Source organism: Homalodisca vitripennis, chromosome 4, assembly GCF_021130785.1.
Source record: "Homalodisca vitripennis isolate AUS2020 chromosome 4, UT_GWSS_2.1, whole genome shotgun sequence".
Classification (NCBI taxonomy): Eukaryota; Metazoa; Arthropoda; class Insecta; order Hemiptera; family Cicadellidae; genus Homalodisca; species Homalodisca vitripennis.
This window is the reverse complement of record NC_060210.1, coordinates 147,701,774-147,719,822: the sequence shown is the minus strand read 5'-3', so window position 1 is coordinate 147,719,822 and position 18,049 is coordinate 147,701,774. Positions and strand designations below refer to the sequence as shown.

Here is an 18,049-nt window from a genome sequence, read left to right as displayed (position 1 = left end):
ATACAAATAATTTAAATTTTAAGTTAAAGTTTGTAGAAGGTAATTTTATCTTAACATTTAAAAAATGTATGAAATTATCTTGTTTTTTTTAAAGTTGTAGCGTTTGGAAAAAATACGTGTATACTTTTTAAATTTTGTCATCAAGGCGTAAAGGTAGGAAGAAAAATAAAATTTACAATTTCTTACTATTGCCTAATTTATTTTGAGCAGTAAATCAAGTTTTTTTTTTTATTACAGAATCAAAATATTTTGTGTTTTAGGTGTACTGCCCCGTTAAACAATGTTTTGTTTCTGTTTAAAAACATAGTAACTCCTACCTTTGAAAAACAGGGGACCTTAATTTGCATCTTTGAAGGTGCGTATTTATTCTCTAGTATAACTTTGGGATGTTTTAAGGCACAGCAATAGTGATCTGAACACTTGCAAAGTCCTGTCTTCTCAAAAATGTATGGTACCTTCTCACTTGAGATACTCAGCTGTATCCAAAGAGTGGCCACACTGATGCGAATAGCGATGGACATATCGCATAGACTTAATGCGTACTAGCCAAGGAATGTATCTTGGGGACATGTCTGCGCTGATAGGTCCGGGACGCACGTGCTGAAGCTTTTTAGTTGTTACCACTATGTGGTTATTCTGTGTTGTCAATGCATGTTGACGGCATGGTACTGTGGATTTTAGTGGTTAGTGTGTTTTAAAAGTGTTAAATAATAGAACAGTTTTTAGAATCTTTGTGAATATATGTGTTTATATTATTATCCATTGAGAAGTACTGAAATATGGATAAGAAAGAATTGGTTTGGAATGAAATTTTTCCACTACATAAGAAAAGGAGAAGCAGCTTCATCACTAAAAGATTTTTAGCCCAAGGTAAATGAGGAGATGATATCCAACCACACACTTCAAGTCATGACATCCTGGAAGATACTGACTACTACGTCTTTAATAGTATATCTCCAGTGTGGCCAATATAAGTAGACTGACATTCACTATTCACATATTTTATCATTATTTTATGCTCACACAGTTGATTGTCCATGCTAGTATGACCATGTGCCTTAATTGTTTATTATTTCATTAATCGATCTAAACATTTTTTAAAGTAATTGTTAAAATTTTTTCTATTACTATTTTAATAGGGTATTTTTACGCATACCTTAGTAGCAAGTGTAATAACTTAGTTTAAAAAGTACATCTTGTTCATAGTTTTAGCAAGTATTTTTTCTATCATTATCTTTTAAAATAACATTGGTTGAATATTTGTTCATTTAAATTTGATCCAATTTCAATGTTATCCAAAAGAGAATAAAGGAATTAATATTTATTATATAATACGAAATAAGATAAAAATATACAAAACTTACTTGCTTTGATAATCTGATCATTCGGGTACGTCTTGAGATTAAGTCCTTCAGGATTTCCAGCTGTAAAAAAGTGTTTACATTTATATTGCTTAATTTTAAAGTAAATTTTTTAGGAACTCAGCAGATAAAGTGTTTTTCTACTTCTTAGATTTGTTAACAGCTTAGCAAATTCTTACATTTAGATTAATTCAATAATAAAATGTGACCTAGAATAGTAATACAACCTGCATGGAAATATTTCGATAGTGGCTGGTATATCTGAATCTCCACTGTACACACCACACCTAACAGCATGCTTTCCTACAGTCTTTGAAACAAGGGTATTTTAACAACGTTTAAAGTCTGAAAATATCTGAACTGAAAAGTTTTGGGTAGTATTAGCAATTTTTAGTTTCTGTTGTACTCGTCCAACCTTTTGGTAGTACAGGGAAAATAATTCCTCAATCATGAAAAGTGTTTAATTTTTAACAACTGTGTACTTTTTGCTAAACTGTATAAATCTATTAAGGATTCACCACAGTAAAGTCAATACACTTAACCCAAGTACTGGTAATGATCACTGCAGCAATGGCCTATCACTCTCAACAACTGGTGATGATCACTGAAGCAACGGTCAAACATCGCCATGAAAAAGCCACTTTATAAAGTAACTATAATGCTTTTTGACAGAAGTAATGGTAGCATTTAATAGCAGGTAAATCAATGTATCAATTAGTATGAAGTTCAGTACTTTTTATTAACCTGTATAGTTTTTTTGGTCCAAATATTTTCTTAGAGGTGTTGTATTTATCTTTTTTTGACCTGCTTGAAAAATAATTTGTTAAGTAACAGGATTTTTTATGTTAAATAATTTGGTAACCTTTATTAAGAGCATGCATGAATTATTGTTTTGTTCACATCATGAGGACAAACAGAATATTTATTTTTTACGTGTCTTATTGAAGATTATGGATACAAAAATAAAATATTAACAGTAATTTTTACAGGCCTACAACTCAACTACTGTAACATTCAATTGTTTCAGGAAATTCTATTTTGAGTTTTTGTTACTTCAAAACTGTTTTATCCTACTCCATTTAATAAACCTTGAATGAATTCCATGATTAAAGAAGTAATTACATTTTTACAGTGAAATACTTCTACTATCACCTTTGCAGAGTTAAATGTACAGCAAAACTAGACATATTGCTTTAGTTTTGAATCAATATGCAGACTTGATTTTTTTTAAATTAGAAAATATTATTTTATCTAGAGGACACATACTTTCAATATTTCCACTGCTTAAAAAACTTCCTTATATCTTACCTTGGGAAAAATCTTTATTATAAGGCAAAACTGTAATTATGGGCAGATTGAAAATCATAAAGTAAAATTTAAATGCAATAAAAATGTTCAAGAAAATATTACACATTTAATGAAAAGCATCTATTTCCAGTATTAAGATTTTTGATTTTTTTTTTGATTTTTGAGTTAGTTTAAGCAAAGAACACATATTATTGCCATATCTTTAGTAATTAGAGGCTTTTTTGAAAAACCGACAACATTGTAAACTATTGCTTTCTGAACGCTCAATTTTCAATGTTTAATGTGAGCAGAAGGAACCTCTAATCAGGCTCTGCCTTAGAGGCCCTATATTTTCTTGAGAAAAATTGCAGTGTTTTTAAAAAATACGTATTAGTAGTTTATAAGTATACATTGTTATTAGTGTGTAGTTAAATACTCAAATGTAACTAATTCTTGATCAGTGCTGTATTTTGTATTTGTTGTAAAAATGTGTTCTCAAGAAATAAAATCATTCTTCTTCTTCTTCTTCTTCTTCTTCTAAATTTTAATATGTTCTACTTCATTCTACTATATGCAGGTTCTATTACATATCTACCATTCAACAAGTAACAGTTGGATGAATTGAGTCTATACCGCAGACTACCAGCACTCTAATTATATTTCCTCCTCTATGTCCATTATTTTATTTAACTTATTTCTCTTAATATAAATGATAAAATCAAGGTTATGGAATTGATCAGTAATAAGTAAAACCATGGTACTATCAACTTATAAAAACTGTTACTTAAAATAAATCTGCCAACATTTGTTGCCTGTGCATATCATCTGCATTGATTCAATGTTATGCTGTTACTTAAGTGAATATTATTTTCTTTACTCTTTTATTTAGCCAATTTATTCTTTTCTTGTAACTCTATAAAGTGTTTTAAAATAATTTACTAATAATTTCTGTCTATCTTATAACAAAATATGACTCTCGATTCACACTTATTTTTTGTACTCCATTGTACATGGCAAGAACATATATAAGAAGGGGCTCAGGGATCTCCCCAAAATTTGAATAGGAAAATATAAAACCACTCATACACACAGTTGCTTTTTACAGTTAATCAGTGAGCAAAGTGTTACTTGTTCTCTGTACATGAAGTTTGTTAAGCATGCATGATATACTAACCTTTATTTCAACTAACAAGACAGATAATTCTGTTAAAAATATATAGCAAGAAAGCCTCTGTATCTATACAAAAATTGAATAGATACATAAACCGTGCTTAAAAAAAGCTCTAGAACACATTTATGAGGCTTTAAAACAATATTTTCTTAAAAAAAAAACTCCCAGTAAATCAGCAAACTTCAAAATAATACTAAATATACCTGTTACAAGCATTTATTTAAAATCTTAATCGTAACTTTGGTCCTTTGAGTATGAAGTTCTTTCAATATGCAATCCTGTGCAAGATTTATGATAATAGTATAATATGCTTAAAATATAATACATAAACTATCCATAATAGCAGCTCATTCCAGTCAATCTTTCATATAATCATAAAAATGTTAAGCTTACCACAGTTGTTCTCGTCTGAGTAGTCCCTGCAGTCATAGTTGTTGTCACAATGAGCGGACTGTGGCACGCACTGGTCTCCAGATTGGCAGGCAAATTGTCCGTAGGGGCAGCTCACTCTGTTGTCGACTGATGGTGGTGCCTGGGTGACCTCTGAGCCTACAGCAAAACCGGATGTGTTACATACGTTGTCAATTTACTGTGATTCTTTGCACTCAACAAATTTAATGAAACAACAAAATTACTCATGTTTAAATCATGTTTTCAAATTTCATAGTAAAATTCACAAAAATGTGTAAAAATGAACTTTTTAGAATGATGTTCATGTTTTTATACATGATAATCATATGATGGTATTAACTGAACATGATTTGCTGTGATGTCTATAGGAATGTTAATGTCATAATTAAATCAAGTTTAAAACACAATATTTTGTGGTATGTATTGCTATTAATTTGGTTTTATTAGATCAGCCAACATATTAATCTAAAAAATCATTTAACAAATACGAAGCCAATTACATTTTTTAGAAGAAGCCATCGATTTTCGTTATGGCACAGGGTATGGATCTAATTAAAGTTCATGTGTTTAGAAACCTTTTCTTAATGTAAAATGAATTTTATAAATATTCTTTTTAATACAATTTGTACAAACAATATATTTTATACTTAAAATTTTTATTAAAATTTAATACTCTCTGTAGTATATTTTACACTTAAAATTGTTATTCAAATTCAATACTCTCTGTAGTAACAGAAAGAATGTAGGGACGTTACTACTATATTATTAATATTAACTATAGGCCACTTTCTGAGTATGGTACCAAAATGACTTTTTTACAATTCATTAAACACAAAGAGCGTTCTATAAGTGATTCAGAATCAGCGCTCAAAGTGTTAAACAACAATGTCAACCCTCGATTAATCTAGTTCTGTAGTTAGATCATGTATAGGTCAATGGTGAAATAATACTTACAAGTGACGGTGTTAGTGCCAACCTTTGATTCTTAAACTGATTTACGTTGGCCATGGCAGAACAAATACATTTTATATTTGAAACTTTTAGATAATATATTTACGTATAAAAAATGTTGTTCTATTCATGATTTTAAACCTCAATTATTCATGATTGATTACAATATGAAAATACACCAAACATTAAGGACAGTATGATTGGTAATCTAATGGACAAACATAATTGTTAATGATAAATTAAAACTCGATTATCGAGAGTTGACTCTTTTTAAGCTAAATAATTCCAACAAAGAGATGGATAAAGTAGCTATTGTGAGAAGGGTTCAATCAATGAGAAAGTTGAGTTTGGCTCCAGTTCATCGCTCTCTTAGTACAGCAATTGAAATCTGATGCTGTCACAGACCTGACTCCTGGAATCTAGGAGTCATGTTCATGTGATGCGATCCCAAAAGTCCACAACCTTAAAATGAACTCTTTACATTGCTTTGATATCAGAGACATCCAGACTACAAAATATGGTGTTATCTAGGTGAAGATGTATCCTCATTGTCTAGGTGCACAATTGAGTGGACTACAATTCAATGTAGATTTGGTAGAAAGGGTTGAATCGTGTGAAGCTACGGTTGCTCTACCGAGCTTGGAGATACATTGTGTCTAATGTATCGTAGTGCACTCAGTTGTGCATCTGATGAGACAATGAGAAAACCTCTTCAGCTAAATTATACTATATTTTGTAATCTAAGTGTTTCTGACTGCAAAAAGAGTTAATTTTGAGCTTCTTTGTTGCAAACTTTTGTTCAGATCTCTTCTGACAAACATGTCTCCAGATTCCGGGAGTCAAGTCTGTGACAATATCAGATTTTAATGCTGCATTGAGAGAAAAGTGAACTGGAACTCAACATTCACAAAGAGATGTAGATGAGGCTGAATGTGAGAGCTGAAAAAGAGCATAGAATAGGCATTTCACTAACTCTACACAGTTAACGCAAAGCTTGAAATGGAATAATGTATAAAAGAATAAATCTAAAGATTCCCGAAATTGTAGTAGTGTCCCATATGAAGTAGAAAAATCTTTTTTTCTTGAATACCTCGGAAGTAATAGTCACGACACTCTTGTTCATCACTTCCATCTAAGCAATCAGTCCTCATATCACACATTTGATGCTGAGGAATACACTGTCCTGAATTACACCTGAACCATCCATTTGAACAGATCGCTGAAAAATTTCAAAGCCACAAGGATAAAGGAAGGTCTGGCAAGTATGTAGCAGCATTTTTGGAAAATTAACTTAATGTTAATATTAACTCCATATAACTTGGAATAAACCTATTTAATAAAAAAAGTAATCTTAACACATTATTATATTCAAGTTTTACTAAGGGTCCAAAAAGCAATATTTTGTTGACAAATAAAAATAAAATCTAGTAATCTGGTAGAATTGATTGTTCCAAGATGACTTTTAAAAGGTATAACTGACGAGGTGCGGCTATTTGAAAACGATGCAAATGTCAGCTCACCAACCAGGGTAAACAGGGCACTGATTATCACCTTAGGAACTGATAAGTCCTTGGGTTTTAAAATAACATCGCTTAATCCCGTAGTCTGGTCACAACTGTCGTTTGAGCAACGTATTGTAATTAAGTTTTTGTTTAAACATAAAAAAATCAGGTACTAAGTGTTTGAATATGTTAAATGTAGCGTTTAGTGACTCTACTATGTCACGGGCACGTGTGGTAAGGCTGAGAAGAAGTAGAAGATGATGAACATCTTGTCAACAAATTTATTGGATAGTGTCATTACATGTGATGAAACCTGGATTTTTCAGTATGACCCAGAAACGAAAAGACAGTCCAAGCACTGGAAAACACCATAATCCCCAAACCTGAATAAATTACGACAAAGCAAGTCAAAAACTAAAGCCATGTTAATCGTCATCTTCAATGTTAATGGTGTTGTTATAACTGAACGGATTCCTGAGAGTCAGACAGTGAATTAAGTGTGCTACCTAGAGGTTCTTGCATAGCTTGTAGAGCGAGTTAGAAAAAAACACTTGAAACTGTGGAAAACAACTTGTGGATTCTGAACGAAGACAATACACCAGCCCATAGCGCCTTATCCATTCAGCTGTTTTTAGCTGATGAGAAGATCCCAGTGTTGTAACATCCAGCCTATTCTCCTTATTTAGCACCATGGGAATTTTGGCCATTCCCAAAGATCAAAATTCAACTGAAGGAAAGTCATTTTAAAACCATTGGGGAGGTATAACAGAATGCGGCACAAGTTTTAAAGGCGTTCTCAAAAGATGACCTCTAGCTCTGGTTCAACCAGTGGAAAATACGAATGCGGGCAGTGTATTGAGAGAGGAGGAGAGTACATTGAAGGGGATAAATAAGAGGTAATGTAAAATTTCACCAATACTCTTTTTACAAAAAGTATAGATTTCAAATAGTCGCACCTCGTACACACATCAGATTGTTTTATAATTTCTTTTTAAATATGATTGCTAGTTATAAAAGAAAAATCTAACACACACACACACACATATATATATATATATATATATATATATATATATATATATATAATAAAAATTCCAAGTATTAGAAAAACTATGGACATTTTACAGAATTCCTTTTAGAATGCATATAGGTCATATTTTAAAATACAGATGGTGGGTTACATAGTTTTCCTTTAAAGGCTTTATGAAAGAGCTGGTATTGGTAATATTTTTGAGCAGGTTGCTTGGAGATAGGTATTTATTTCATTACCACTGCTCCCCTTAGACATATTTATAGTTACTTTACTCAACTCTTCATTAATAATAAAATTAAACTTCAATTAAATTATTATAAACACAAGAATACAATAAATGGAATGAAATATGTATACTGTAATTAAGCAACACTGGTTGCAATAGCAATGGTTTAACTCAAACTTAGCCTTAGTACAGTCTTAATCTTAGGTTTTAAATATTTCATGTCAAATTGAATGGTTCAATGGGTACAATGCAAAACTAGAAAATAAAATACATTTAGAGTTTGCAAAATGAATAATTTCAGAACCTACATTTAAAATGTTAACAATAAATATAATAAATTAAACACACAAATAAATATAAACATTCATGTAAGAAATGCATTTTTACATAAGATCTTGGATTAAGAATTTATAGAAGAGAAATTCCCATTTTCAAATGAAAATGAATACTTGTAATTTTGAATGTAAAGAAATCTATAAATATAACAGATAAATTAAACATTATAACACTTTGAGTGCAGATCATGTTTTCAAATTTCATACCAAAATTAACAAAAAATATATAAAAATTAATTTTTTAGAATGCTGTCGACGTTCTTCCATATAATAATAATAACATGATGACATTATCTGAAAATGATTTGCTGTGATGTCTGTACGAGTTTTAATAACACGATTCATTCCTTGTTTACAACACGACAGTTGTTGGCTTGTACTGTAAATTTTTTTTATTAGATCAGAAAATATAAATCTAAAAGGGTAGTAAAATTGTTTAGAAAAAGGCATTGATTTTTGTTATGGCACAGGATATCTGATTATCAAATTAAAGTATCTAATAAAAGTTCATGTGTTTAGAAACCTTTTTTTAAACATAAAATTAATGTTATAAATATTCTTGTTTCTATAATTTGTACTAACAATGTATTTTATACTTAAATTTTTTATTGAAATTCAATACTCTCTGTAGTAACAGAAAGTATTTGTGGATGTCACTACTATATTATTATAATTAGTTATAGGCCACTTTCTGAGTATGGTACCAAAATGACTCTTAAAATTCACTAAACACATACAGCATTCTGTAAGTGTTTAGCGCAGAATCAGTGCTCAAAGTGTTAAACAACAGTGTCAACCCTCAATTAATCTAGTTTTGCAGTTAAATCATGAATAGATCAAGAGTGGAATAATATTTAAAGTGATGGTGTTAGTGCCAACCTTTGTTTCTAAAATTGATTTACATCGGCCATGGCAGGACAAATACTTTTTATACTTAAAACGCTTAGATATTATTCAAAATTTCAAACTGCATCATGCACCAAGTATATTTATGTAAAGTGTTGTTCTATTCATGATTTTAAACCTCAATTACCTACAAGAGTGAATAGAATATTACAATACATCAAACATTGAAGACAATTTGATTGGTAGTCTAATGGACTAACATAATTGTTAGTGATAAATTAAAACTCGATTATCGAGAGTTGACTCTTTTTAAGCTAAATAATTCCAACAAAGAGATGGATAAAGTAGCTATTGTGAGAAGGGTTCAATCAATGAGAAAGTTGAGTTTGGCTCCAGTTCATCGCTCTCTTAGTACAGCAATTGAAATCTGATGCTGTCACAGACCTGACTCCTGGAATCTAGGAGTCATGTTCGTCTGATGAGATCCCAAAAGTCCACAACCCTTAAATGAACTCTTTACATTGCTTTGATATAAGAGACTTCCAGACTACAAAATATAGTGTTATCTAGGTGAAGATGTATTCTCATCGTCTAGATGCACAATTGAGTGGACTACAATTCAATGTAGATTTGGTAGAAAGGGTTGAATCGTGTGAAGCTACGGTTGCTCTACCGAGCTTGGAGATACATTGTGTCTAATGCATCGTAGTGCACTCAGTTGTGCATCTGATGAGACAATGAGAAAATCTCTTCAGCTAAATTACACTATATTTTGTAATCTAAGTGTTTCTGACTGCAAAAAGAGTTAATTTTGAGCTTCTTTGTTGCAAACTTTTGTTCAGATCTCTTCTGACAAACATGACTCCAGATTCCGAGAGTCAAGTCTGTGACAATATCAGATTTCTAATGCTGAATTGAGAGAAAAGTGAACTGGAACTCAACATTCACAAATTGATGTAGATGTGGCTGAATGTGAGAGCTGAAAAAGAGCATAGAATAGGCATTTTACTAACTATACACAGTTAACGCAAAGCTTGCAATGTAATAATGTGCAGAAGAATAAATTTAAAGATTCCCAAAATTGTAGTAGTGTCCCATATGAAGTAGAAAAATCTTTTTTCTTGAATACCTCGGAAGTAATAGTCACGACAATCTTGTTCATCACTTCCATCTAAGCAATCAGTCCTCATATCACACATTTGATGCTGAGGAATACACTGTCCTGAATTACACCTGAACCATCCATATGAACAGATCACTGAAAAATTTTAAAAGCCACAGGGATAAGGGGGAGGTCTTGCAAGTATGTAGAAGTACTCTTGGAAAATTAACTTAATGTTAATATTAACTCCATATACTTGGAATAAATCTATTTAATAAAAAAATAATCTTAACACGTTATTATGTCCCAGTTTTTATTAAGGGTCCAAAAAAAGCAATATTTAGTTGACAAACTAAAAATTAAATGTAGCTATCCTGTAGAATTGAGTGTTACAGGATGACTTTAAAACTTGACTTTATGACTTTATATATATATATATATATATATATATATATATATATATATATATATATATATATATATATATATACACACACATTTTACAGTAATATTTTTAGAATGTATATAAAATATATTTTAAAATAGAGATATGTAGCTAATAAAACTGTTACTAAAAAATTAGGTAGTTAAGTAACCACTTGAATAATCAAGAATAGAATCCAACATGAATTAATTATGAAAAGTTTATTTGCCTATGAAGATCTTGAAAATGTTTGTTGGTATTTTCTTCTTAGCATTTTGTATTATGCAGCATATTAATATGGTCTTATTCATATTAAAACTGAGTTCATGTTGAGGTGATCTACATAAAATATAATATAGAGAAAACCTAGAAACACCTTCCAGATTTTGAAAGACAAAATACATAATAATGAGTAACAAGTCTGGACACAATTAATTAATTATTAATTATTACTATTAACAATTAATTATTTGTAAGGGTAAAACCTTAGGTTGATTCACCACAGTTTTCCATTTTATCTGTAAACTAATGTAATTGTTTACATGAAATTCTAAAAATATGTGAACATTTTCAATTAACACAATAGTTAATTCAATAAAATTGTATAAACATGAAATTTATGTGCTTATAAATTATTCTAACGTCTTAACAAATTGCTAGCACAACACTTCACAGTGAGACACATTGGCACTGACCTGGTGGACAATCCTGCTCATCAGACCCGTCCTGGCAGTCTCGAACTCGACCATCGCAGTATCTCTGGTACGGGATGCAACTTCCGTCCCTACATCTGAACTCGTTGTCTGTACAGCCTACACACAAAATCATTATATATTCATAAACAGCTCTTGAAATACAATAAAAGTATTTACATATTAATTTTTCTGCTTTACTTAATTAAAGATATATACATAATAGCCTATTGTTGGTCGTCGTATGTTGTCGTTCAGATGTGTGAGAGTTTAATTATTTGGCTCACGTTGTTGATACCATGTGTTGAAGCTCGTGTGGATGTGTTGGATGTAGATCATGTTGTTCATTTAATACCCCCAAGCAAGGATGATCGTCGATGTTGAAAATCTGGATATGGGTTGTGAGAATATCAACCCCATGTGATCATGTGAAGGTACTTCAGATGTGTGGATTAAATGTATCTGAGCAAAGTCGTTAATGTAATTAGATGTAGTTCACTTTAGAAACTACTAGTAGTAGTTCAACTAAAACATGTGGTCGTCCATAAGAGGAGTGACACAAGTCCTTCTACTATAATGGCCAAGTCAAAAAAGAAATCGAATATTAATTTCTGTATACAATTTGTAACTTAAAATCACTACTTCACAAACTTGAATTTATGACTGAATTCAACTAAAACATGTGCTCTTTCTAAAGAAGAGTAGGACATGTCATTCTTCTATAATGTCCAGGCAATCTCCCGCGCAGGGATCGGGTTGAGAAGACTGGAAGTTGTGAGTTTAGACTCTGACCCAAACTATGTTTGAATTTAGTATCTGTTAATACTGTTTATTGATTATGAATTCCTTTAGTAGCTATTGCAATTAAATCATTCAAATTTATTCCAATGTGAGTTTGATTATTTTTTTCTGTATTAATTTATATTAATCTTACATGTACTCTGGTGTTTTGATAGACTATTGTCTTTCCATTTACCGATCTTGCCCCAAACTATCTGAAAATTGAAATTGAGTTACTTATTAATATTATACTTATTTAATACTGACGAAGAAAGCACTGAAAAAATCACAGTTATAAGCCATGCTAGTATGCTTCTGCCAACTTGTTCCCATGACTCGGAGACCATGTACAAAACTGTTTTGACATTAAATAATTTTAGAATGTCCACCACATCCTGTTCATCTCCTTTAATTAGCTGACCTAACATGTGTCGCCTGTAGACACGCTTGGTGGTTTCTAAAACGTCTTGGTCCATTGGCTGAATCAGTGAAGTTACATTAGGCGGTAAATACAGTATTTAAATGTAATGTCCCCTTTAACAAGTGATTCAGCAGCCTGGTGTGAAGGGGCATTGTCAATAAGCAAGACAGCTTCAACACAAAATGACAGATTTCTTCCATTTTATCCTCTTTCACGAAACAAGGGGAGCAGCTTTTCACAGTTTAATCCATAGGCATTTACATACTCCTTTATCAACAAAAAATCATAAAAAAGTTAAGAAAATTAAAGAAATTCTAATTCATTACTTATTTAATGGCTACAAAAGTGAAATGATTGACAATATGTTAAAAAAGAGAAAGAAAATTATTTAAAGAAACTAAGAATCAAATCAAATATAAAGGACCTGAAACTGGACATCTGTCTTCTACAACAATCTAGCTACATTGTTAATGTACATGAACCTACACTATTATTCAAATTGTAGCTAATAAGCCGTTGAATCTTACTAGGGTGGATTCATTACTGATTCTTGCAAGGGGGAGGGGCATCTTTGTTTTAGCTTACCATTATCTTTATTGTAACAGGTTATTTTACATTTTCATACAATAAAAAAAGAAAAAGTTATGAAAAAATTTACTCATAAACAAATTTTAGTAAAGCAAGCTAATTTTATTTGTTATTGTTATAATATAAAGCTTTAATTGTTATATATATAAAACTTTTTTCAAACTCATGGAAAGGGCTATGACCACTAATGGATACCTCCACTGCATATTTCATAGTTGGAGCTGTAATGCTGCCATAACTGTGCCATTATTATCTCACCTGAGTAGTTAAGCTGGCAATTTCCAGTTGAGAAAAGTCATTATGGAAACTTTCTATTCAAATTTTTTTTATAAAAATGGTCTTACAAAAATCATAGCAAAATGATGCTTCCCATTTTCCATCAATAACCTGATGGTATACAGACAAACAATAATATAGCCTATAGTCTGCAGTGTAAAATATTCTATAGTTTCTTTAAGGAATTCTAAAATCATTCTTTAAACCTTTCAGAATGTTTATATAGTTAAAAAACTTGCAATACTACAAATCTGAATACCCACAGTAACATTTCTTTAATATTGAAACAAACATGTTTTAGTTTTTGAAAACTACAAGGTTTCATAATATTTTATATACAGAATTTAAAAAAGACTTGTATTAGTATGCATTTTTTAAATGTTGTCTGCAATAATGATATTGATTCTTACCACAGTTGATTTCATCTGTGTTGTCAACACAATCTTGGAACCTGTCACATTTTTTATAATTTGGAATGCATCGGCTTGTATCGCAAGAGAACTCATCAGAGTGGCAAGGAACAGCTAAAAAGACACAGAACCAATCTTAGTAAATAATTTAAATTCATACTCACTTAAAAACAAAACCTACAATTTTATCATGTCCATCTCGAAAATACATTGGTAGAAGCTTGGCCCAGGAACGTTTTGTCACAAAGGATAATACACCTTAAGGATAATATTTATTCCAAAACCAAGAAAATCGTAATATGAAAATACTTTGGTACATCTGCCAATGAGCCTGACATCTTTGAAGTAAATAGATGGATAAGGTAGCAGATAGGTGCTATGGGCATACTTCTCATGCCAGCCTACTTGGATAATCATCCCACACATTCCAAGGCAAAGTAAGGCTTGTGAATCAGCCTTTCTACAATTGATCAAGTGTTGTGTATTGCAATGTTAGAATTCCTTAATATAAAAGAGGGTTTTAGTAAAATGGGAACAGATTTTAAAGTACCAAATATACAGAAACAACAAAATGAAAATGTTACGTTGATCAAAATCATCTCTGCAAAGAATCTTGGAGTTGGTGAATGCAAAGGGAGTATCCACAGGGCAGTTGTGGAAAAACTATGGAGTCTGAATGTGTGCTCAAGTAAACCTACAATAAACTCATCAAACTGTGTAAATTGTTTGTGTTGGTGATTTAAATATCAATGTATTAAAAAATAGCAGCCATAGTTTATTAAACAAAATACTAAAAAGGCATGTTGAAGTTGACACACAGCAGACATCCCATTGAGTTAATGAGTTAAGGTATGGTGATAACATCTATTTTCTGTACTAATTTTGAATGGTATTGGACAGAGAGATGAAACTTTATGAAATTAAAACGTTGTTCCCAATGTTTAAATGGACTTAAAATCTTTAAAACTAGTCTCTTAATTGCACTACATAAGTAGAGAGCGCAATCAAAAAACAAGACTTTTAATGGAAATTATAGCTAATTGTTTTCAGTTTAGATTGCTATTTAAGATAAAACTTAAATTGACCATATTTAAAAGAGTAAATTTCAGAGTGCCCTCTTCTCTGAGGACAGCTTCTTTAATCTTGGAATACCCTATAAATAATATTCTTTTAAGCTAGAAACTTCCTCCATATTATATTTTTATGTTTAAAACAATCATTTTAAATTTTAAAAGGGTAAGACTTAAAAAAGAACTAAAAAACTCTTGTTAATAGCAATAAAATTTATCAAAAAAATGACAGTAGGTTGTAGATACTTACGACAGTTGCGTTCATCAGTACCGTCTTTGCAATCTCGAGCCCCGTCACACACATAGTTTCGATGCACACAACTGCCGTCACCACAAGTAAACTCATCTGTACCACAGCTCTGACCTATGTAACATCCACTCATATATTGAATTGTGTATAAACAGAATAGTCTGGATAGTTTGTAAGCAAAGTAAGGCACATTTCACTGAAGTATAGTATGTTGTAATGGATGATTGGAGAAGCCATTGTATCATGCTTTAAAATTAGTAATACAAGGGTCATTCGGAAAGTAAGTTGCCAAGGCAGCTAATTGACTGTTGGAGATAGCAGCGTGATCTGAGTGGCATTGTGTGGCTACGTTCAATACACATCTGGCAGTGCCATAGTGAAGGTCACTATGCCATTCTCTAAGTGCTCTAAACTAGAGTTCAAAATGGCTGCTGCGATCAACTCTCCCACCAACTGTGAAGTAAATAGCGTCATTGAGCTAGACTGCAGTTAGAAATGTTGCCTATTGTTTTCTTGAAGAACAAACTAAACTTCTTGACGAAAAGCAAAGTGGCCTGTGGTTACCGATGACCTTGTTCAACAGATCAGTCATAAAAGTATGGAAAATCAAAGATTTACAATCACAGATCTTTAAAAATATTTTACAAAAAAACCAAGAACTGTAGTGTATGAAAATGTGACTGAGACACTTGGATATCATAAATTTTGTTCTCAATGGATACCAAAACTCTTGATTGATGAACTCATACAAGGAGAATGGGACCAGCTCTAAAGGTTCTTATCCAGTACCGTGAAGGATGTGGTGAATTTCTTAACCACATAGCCACTGGTAATTAAACATAGGTTTCTTATGTCAAAATCAAAAATAAAAACAACAACATCCTCATCTCCAGGTTTATCAATGGAGTGGGGTCAAATCTCGTTGCCATGAAAACCGCTGCAATCGGTTACAAGTATAGATGGCAGAATTCTATTTAATAAGTATTGAAAAGCTTGTACCTACATATGAAAACCATTTAAACGAAAATTGTAAATATGTTGAAAAATAGCTTAAGAGTTATTCTTTCAAATAAATATAATACAAAATCTGTAAAGTTAAATTGTCAGTTTTTGTAATTGAAGCAACTTACTTTCCAAATGACCACCATAGTTCTTTATAAACCACATTAAAGTATGTATGAGTTTGTAAGAAAACTGTTAAAACTTTGAGTCAGCCTATAAACTAAAACTAAGTAAAAAACATTGATTAACACATTCAAGCCCAGCCTTTTTTCATGGTAGTAACAGAAAACCCAAACTTAGTTTTTAGCTTATTGTATTCATTGGATATTTACTGAATATAATTACTTTTATGAAAAAAGGTTTTTTATATAAAAAGTACTGACTATGAATATTAACAAAATATTTCCATTGGAACTCTTGATTTATTACATACATGTGTATACAGTAATAATACTGGTAAATGACAAAATTTTTGTAGATAAAATAAATACAATACAATATGTAGATAAAAGTACTGTGACACCACCGTGCCATCATTAATGGTGTTGACATGTTGTAATCAAACTCACTCATGTCCAAAATAATAAGAATGAAACACTGGTTTATTAAATATTATTATCTCACTTAAATAATAAGTGAGAGACTGGCAGGAATCGAGTCAAATAATCAGAACAACTGAATACAAATCAGCTGACACCCAAGTTGTAAGCTTTGAAAAGCAATCAATACTTTTAAACCAAAGTCGATTTGGTATTCTTAAACACATGAATAAAATTTAATATAGCACTAATTATGATTTATTATTAAATAGTATAAAATTAAGCGGCTTAAAAATATCCCTGCACTTGATGCCATTGAGGCGTCACCGGGTTTGAACTTGTTAAAATTGTGTCTGTTTTACTTCTTGATAATTTATTCAAGATCAAATTATTATTTAGATAATTTTACTATTTTTTTATTATTAGTATCATATTTATCATTTGGGATATATAATAAATATTATAGAATATAATGTTGATGTATCCATGAGTTTGGATTTTTTTAATTAAATAAGAAAACAAATTGGTAATAATACAGCTTTAATGAAAATAATGTACTAACCATAAATCTGTAACCCCATATGACTCGAGTGAATATACATAATAATATATATATATATAGGTAAATAAAAATCGTAAAACAATATTTATTAAACACAACAGGATAAAAACTAAATCAACCACTCACTATTAACCCTCTCCCGTTCACAAGACTCAGATTGATCTGCAACGCCACTGCAGGTCAAAACGTTTGATCAACCAGTTTTAGTTGATTTTACTTTACTAATTTGAGTTAATAAGTGCTTCTAGTGGTATTTAGTGAACTACAACAAATTTTTGTCATAGGTGAAAATTCCGCTTTCTATGACATTTGAGTGATTACTTTTTATTTTGATAACTAAAAGCATGATTGTATACATTAGTTCAACAGTGAGATTAACATAAGATCGGTTATTAAGACTTATCTAGTAAATTTAGTAACATCCCAGTTATTTATATTACTCATTTAAAACATAGCCGTAAGTGAATCAAGTAGCAGGGATTTAGACAACAATAAAACCTACAATTGTACAACAGACAATTGTATTGACAGCACATGCCTAACAACTGTGCTTTGACTCAGCACAGCAAATTAATGTACCATGAGCAATTGGAATTGTTGTAATCGGGAGAGGGTTATAAATGTAAAAACAAATTTCTATTTCTCAATTCTAATTGAAGTATTATTGTGAAAAGTGCTGGGCTAAAATATTTTACAAAGAAGTGTACTGTGAAAAAAACCATTTATATCACAATAATCATAATAAATTATAAAAAAACTTGCTGATTTCTAAATATTTTAGTTGTTATTTGAAACAAAAATAGTATGACT

The 18,049-nt window shown here is 30.9% G+C and overlaps 1 protein-coding gene across 36 annotated transcripts in view; it reads right to left on the bottom strand.

Moving 5' to 3' along the window:
- Positions 1 to 18,049, bottom strand: part of LOC124360280 (basement membrane-specific heparan sulfate proteoglycan core protein) — a 528,539-nt gene that overhangs the window by 156,171 nt on the left and 354,319 nt on the right. For 35 of the 36 annotated variants that reach the window (XM_046813745.1, XM_046813754.1, XM_046813763.1 and 32 more), the window contains 7 exons: positions 15,137 to 15,250; positions 13,817 to 13,930; positions 11,345 to 11,461; positions 10,253 to 10,381; positions 6,272 to 6,400; positions 4,213 to 4,368; positions 1,365 to 1,424 (listed from right to left, as the gene is read on the bottom strand). In XM_046813745.1, coding sequence (XP_046669701.1) covers positions 1,365 to 1,424; positions 4,213 to 4,368; positions 6,272 to 6,400; positions 10,253 to 10,381; positions 11,345 to 11,461; positions 13,817 to 13,930; positions 15,137 to 15,250 — 819 coding nt within the window. The remainder of the gene's footprint in view (positions 1 to 1,364; positions 1,425 to 4,212; positions 4,369 to 6,271; positions 6,401 to 10,252; positions 10,382 to 11,344; positions 11,462 to 13,816; positions 13,931 to 15,136; positions 15,251 to 18,049) is intronic. The other variant, XM_046813760.1, reaches the window with a different exon arrangement.